The sequence below is a fragment of the Augochlora pura genome, unplaced genomic scaffold (genome assembly GCF_028453695.1).
Source record: "Augochlora pura isolate Apur16 unplaced genomic scaffold, APUR_v2.2.1 APUR_unplaced_822, whole genome shotgun sequence".
NCBI lineage: Eukaryota > Metazoa > Arthropoda > Insecta > Hymenoptera > Halictidae > Augochlora > Augochlora pura.
Genome location: NW_027588978.1, coordinates 1 through 5,507, shown reverse-complemented (window position 1 = coordinate 5,507; position 5,507 = coordinate 1). Strand labels below are relative to the sequence as shown.

General features: G+C 38.8%; 1 protein-coding gene across 1 annotated transcript; it reads left to right on the top strand.

The window, feature by feature from the left end:
- Positions 1 to 2,467: 2,467 nt before the first annotated feature.
- LOC144478108 (histone-lysine N-methyltransferase SETMAR-like) lies at positions 2,468 to 3,203 on the top strand (the record flags this gene model as incomplete). The annotated part of the gene is made up of 3 exons (XM_078195829.1): positions 2,468 to 2,866; positions 2,914 to 3,033; positions 3,081 to 3,203. Coding segments are annotated over exons 1-3 (642 nt in total), but the record flags the coding sequence as incomplete, so codon positions are not given.
- Between the last annotated feature and the right edge of the window lie 2,304 nt (positions 3,204 to 5,507).

Sequence of the window (5,507 nt, the reverse complement as noted above, 5' to 3'; positions counted from 1 at the left end):
GTGTCACTCGCTTTGGGTTTTCACATACAGTGGGTGTAAAAAGTATTCGTACAGCAATCAATATCAACAGAAACATTATAGAACTTTGTTTCTTACAAATAAATGTTAACAAAAAAAATGTGTACATATTCTTTGATATCGTCGGATCAAATGGCATGAAGAAGAAATTGTTTATCTATATTCTTTATAAAACTATTAGCAAAAAGCTTAAATGTGGACGGAAATATACGCGGAATAAGTATTCGTACACTTCTAACATTACAATAACGTCTCTTAATTTTTATACATAAACTTAACAAAAATTAACTTATTTGTTCTAGTATTTAGTTGGATTCCCTTTAGATTGTATAATCGCTGTAAGCCTTCGTGACATTGACTTCACTAACTTTCTGGTGATAGTACTAGAAATGTTACTCCATTCTTGCAGTAGTGCATCTTTTAAATCTGTTTTTGAAGAAATATGGTAATTTCGAATTTTTTCACCGAGATGACTGCATAAGTGCTCTATGACGTTTATGTCTGGAGATTGTGGAGGGATTTTTAACTGATGTGGTACATTATACAGGATCCATTGCCTTGTATTATAAGCATTATGCTTCGGATCATTGTGTTGTAAAAAGATATAATTGTCTTGTAGTTGCATTTTATTTGCACTAGCTTGAATGTATGTTTTTAAAATATCGATGTATAATTTATGGTCCATGATACCATCGATAAAATGTAGGGATCCAACCCCATTCGCACTCATACAGCCCCAAACTGTGATCGATCCACCGCCATGTTTTACAGTCGCCTGCAAGTTTTCTTTTTCATGCTCGGTATTTTTTTTCCTCCATACCGTACATCGTCCATTTGATCCGAATATGTAAAATTTACTTACATCAGTAAATATTACACGGTTCCAATAATCCATTGGAACGTTTACATATTCTTTTGCGAATTGCAGTCGCTTCTTTCTATTAGTTTCGTTCACAAAATATTTTTACGACCTACTCTGCCATGACATCCTCTATCCCGTAGAAAATTACGCACTGTACTGCTGCAGACACTGATACTAAGGACACTTTCAAGTTCAGCTGCGATTTTTGCCGCACTAATCTTTGGATTTTGTTTTATTTTAACCATTATCCATCGGCCGGTGTATCCATTTATTAATCGTTTACGTCCGCACTTTGCATTATTCCATAAATTTTGTCGATTTCCATATGTGTCAATGATGCCTTGAATTGTAAACCTCGGTCTATTCATAATTTCCGAAATCTCCCGTAATGTTTTACACTTATTATGCAGATTTATAATCATTTTTTTTTCACTTTCAGTCGTTTCCTTTCCTTTTCGTCCTATTTTAAGACTACTAACGTTACATATCATAAATATAGAGCATTATTTGTTCTGACAAGGTCTCTAGACATACTGATGATATTTATGTTGACATTCCATGGATTACCAGATAATTGTCATGTATACTGTAACGGAAAGCGTCATGGAACAGGAACTGTACGAATACTTATTACGAGTATATTTCAGTCCATGTTTAAGAGTTTTGCTAATAGTTTCATAAAGAATATAAATAAACAATTTCTTTTTCATGACATTTGCTCCGAAGATATCAAAGAATATGTACACATCTTTTTTGTTAAAATTTATTTGTAATTAACGAAGTTTTATAATGTTTTTGTTGGAATTGATTGCTGTACGAATACTTTCTACACCCACTGTACCTTCAGCACAAAAAGTATGTGTACACCTTTCAAAACGGTGAAATGAAGTTTTTGAAAATAGACGAAATATCATGAAATTTGATTAAGTTGTTCAAAGGACTAGATTATTCGATAACGATTAACAAATTTTACTCGTAAACAATGTACATATACTACTCGACGAGTTCAAATAATGTTTGTAACAAATGTATTGATTAGCAAGTCCTGTAACCTCTCCCCCTGTTTGTAATATATAATAGTGACCGCATTGTATCGCAATAGTACTACGTATATACTACTAGCACAGTAGAATCTTACGTTCAAGTTACGTTATATCTCGAGTAGTCAATAATCGAAATAATACAATCTCAACACACAAGACCGTAATTAATAATATGCCGTCCGGGGTCACCACAGTGATGTAACGCGCAAACAAATTGTACATTTATTTTAGGTTAGTAAACTTGACAATTTATAATTTCCCGATAAAGGCTACAAATGAAGTAATCTGAATCAGTGCTGCCGGCACCAAGCGAAGAAATTTATACGAGACGTGCAGGCGGCAAAGTATTAATATTTTCTACGGATTGTTACCCGAAAGTAATTTCGTTTTTTCCCGGCAGAGGATTTAATTGTATTTTCTACAAACAACTTCACACTTAAGCCGCATAATCATTACATGTTTTTAGAGCTGACATAGCAAAGCTTGTGTGTAAAAAAGTCCAATTGATTCAACGCTGTAGTTTTTGGTTGGTGTCCTTTTAAATATGGAGAACAATATGCAACATTTCCGTCATATTTTACTTTTTTACTATAGAGAAGGTAAAAATGCTATTCAAGCCAGAAAGAAATTAACCGATGCGTGTGGAGAAGATGTGTTGACAGTACCAGTACCAGTCAGTGCCAGAAATGGTTTGCGAAAATTTCGATCCGGCAATGTTGATGTCGAAGATGCACTACGTTCTGGAAGGCCGGTTGAAGCTGATAAAGTCACGCTAATGGCATTAGTTGATGCAAATCGGCCAATAACAACACGTGCGATCGGTGAGAGGTTAAATTTATCAAATCCAATTGTTTATGATCACTCGAAAGGCCTGGGTTTAACCTCGAGGCTCGATATATGGGTTTCCCATGCTCTCACGGAAAGAAAGTGTCGTTGCGTTGACGTCTGTGATTTGCTTCTCAAACGTTAGAAAGTTATCCATTTTTGAAGAGCATCATTACTGAGGGCGAAAAATGGGTTGTATATAACAATGTCAAACGCAAGAGATCACGGAGCAAAGAAGATGAACCGGCTCAAAGCATTTCCAAAGCCAATATTCATAAAAAAATGGTGATGCTGTCTGTTTGGTGGAATTTTGAAGGAATCGTTTTTTTCAGCTTTTATCGGATAACACAACAATTAATTCGGAAGTCTACTGTCATCAGCTGGACAAACTGAATGATGCACTTCAACAGAAAAAGCCAGAATTAATCAACAGAAAAGGTGTAGTGGTAACTACGGTACTAACAGTAAAAGGTGTAAAAGCTTTCAAAACCACCTCGATCAGTTTTTTTTGTCAGCAGAAATCAAAAATTTTATGAGCCTGGAATCATGCTACTACCAGAAAGATGGCAGAAGGTATTGGGAACAGAATGGCCAATATCAAATTTAATAAAATATTTCTCCATTGTACGAAAATTTTCTTTCATTATCGCAAGAAAAACGAAATTACTTTCCGAACAACCCAATAGTTCTAGCTTCACTGATCATATTACTTAGACATTATGCGAAGTATTGGGTTTCATCACTCAACGTGTTAATCAATGACTCTCGGTGTTAGCCCATGGAAGGAAAACAAAGAAAAAGGCGATGTTATGGAGAAATAGAGACGGTAGCCTCTCCTCTGTCCGCAGAAGGAGAAGACGCGGCGAGAACAAGGCAGCGATGGCATGGGACTGATGGTGGCAGGAAGCGGGTGGGGTGACGATAGGAGCGAGTTTGTCACGCGCGCAGAGGAATGCAACGGTTGAACTGGCGTCCGTTGAAAACAATGCTGGTTGAAGGAGAATTCGCAGGCAGCGAGCGAAAAGAGTCAGCGAAGCAGTCGCCGAGAGCGATCGCGAGGATAGAGGAATCTCAGGGTTGACCCAGTTGAGCGGGGTCGTTCATGCAGAGAAGGTCGAGCATCATAAGAAGTTGAAAGATTCCGCTCCGGGAACTTGGTTGGGAACAATGATAAAAAGGAACGGCCTCGAGTAAGCATAAGGACACGTTGCTAGCCGTGCCGTTATTTCCCACGAGCTCCTTTTTCTTCGGCAGCTCGAAGCTGAGGCGAGCAGAGCGGAGCAGAGCGGAGCAGAGACGACCAGAGCGAGCCGCGCCTTGCTGAGACGTCTGCTCTTCAGCTCAGCCACCGACGGTATGCCGACCACCCCCATGCCACCTCCGAATTACCCCCGCCACCAAACCGCTCCTTTTCCTCTTTTCACGATCGTTTCCACCTTTTAACCTCGTCGCTTAATTCGTGCGATCGCGGATCTCGCCGTCCCTTTTCAGCGAACGTTCCCCCTCCCGCCCCTGTCCCCTCGCGCTCTTCTTCTCGGCCATCCCCCGCCCTCTCTTTTCTCGCCGCGGTCGTTTCACGTCCGAGTCCTCAGCAACGCCCGTTCTTCCTCAGGGATCCTCGAACGCCATCTAGACAGGCCTTTCTTGCTTCCTCTAGAGGGAGTTTTGTTTCTTCGATTTGCTGAGAACAATCCTCGGCGACCCTCTGTAATTGCGCTTTCGCCGGTCCCCGCGGATTCGCTGATTCCTTTCAAGCACACTGGCAATCTTACTCTCGCATCCTTTATTTGGCTCTAGCAGTTTTACCGTCGCCGAGCTGCTACATAATTTCATGGGATGGTCGTTCAGTTGTCCTCTTTGCTTTCAGCAGCAATAGAGCGAAGGTCGCGGACTCTAGAATAAGATTGGATACGGAGAGATCATTAACTTTCGAAAATTTGACTATATTTAACACGTCGAGCTTTATGTCAACCATCGATGACTGACACTATATTTTCCAATCGGACATCGTCGTACAGTTCGATTGTCAATCAAGTACCCGTCAAGTTCCGTTTTTGGATATAGATAAGGATAAAACCATACTAATGTCAGGACACGAAAAGTCATGTGGCATTCAAAAAGTATGAGTCTGCGTGTTTCTGTTATTAGAAATCTGTTAGAAACGAATCGACGCAGCGTGGCGTGACAATGATTGACGTAATTCTGAATTATTCCACATTTGAAGCAATGAAGCAGTCTCAAACCCATCGTATGTCATATGATCTCACATAACGCGACATTAACGTGTTTCTACTATTAACATTGTTCAAATAAAATCACATATAGTATTAATCTTCAGAAGACCTGAAAGTTATTATATTAGCTAGAGTCATGGATAGTAACACCTTGCACACGCGTATAATAGTTTTTAGAATAAAATTACTGACTTCTATGAGAAAATTTGCCGCCCCTCTATATAAGTTAATAACATACAGTCAGTCCCATAAGTATTCGTACCCTTATTGCTTATAAGAGAAATTTGTTGAAATCAAGGGACGCATGTAAGAATTTGCAATAAACTTTCTATTATGAATGAACACATGTATAAAGTTTATTTATACCAAATTATAACAAAATTGATTAACTAGTAACAAAAACATATTGATTTTACTCCTCGTAGTATGTAATAACAGTCCACAGAAGTATTCGTACCATTCTTAGCAGAGTCGATTTTGATATGTTACACCGTCACTTCATATCGAAAATAATTTCCACAGTTG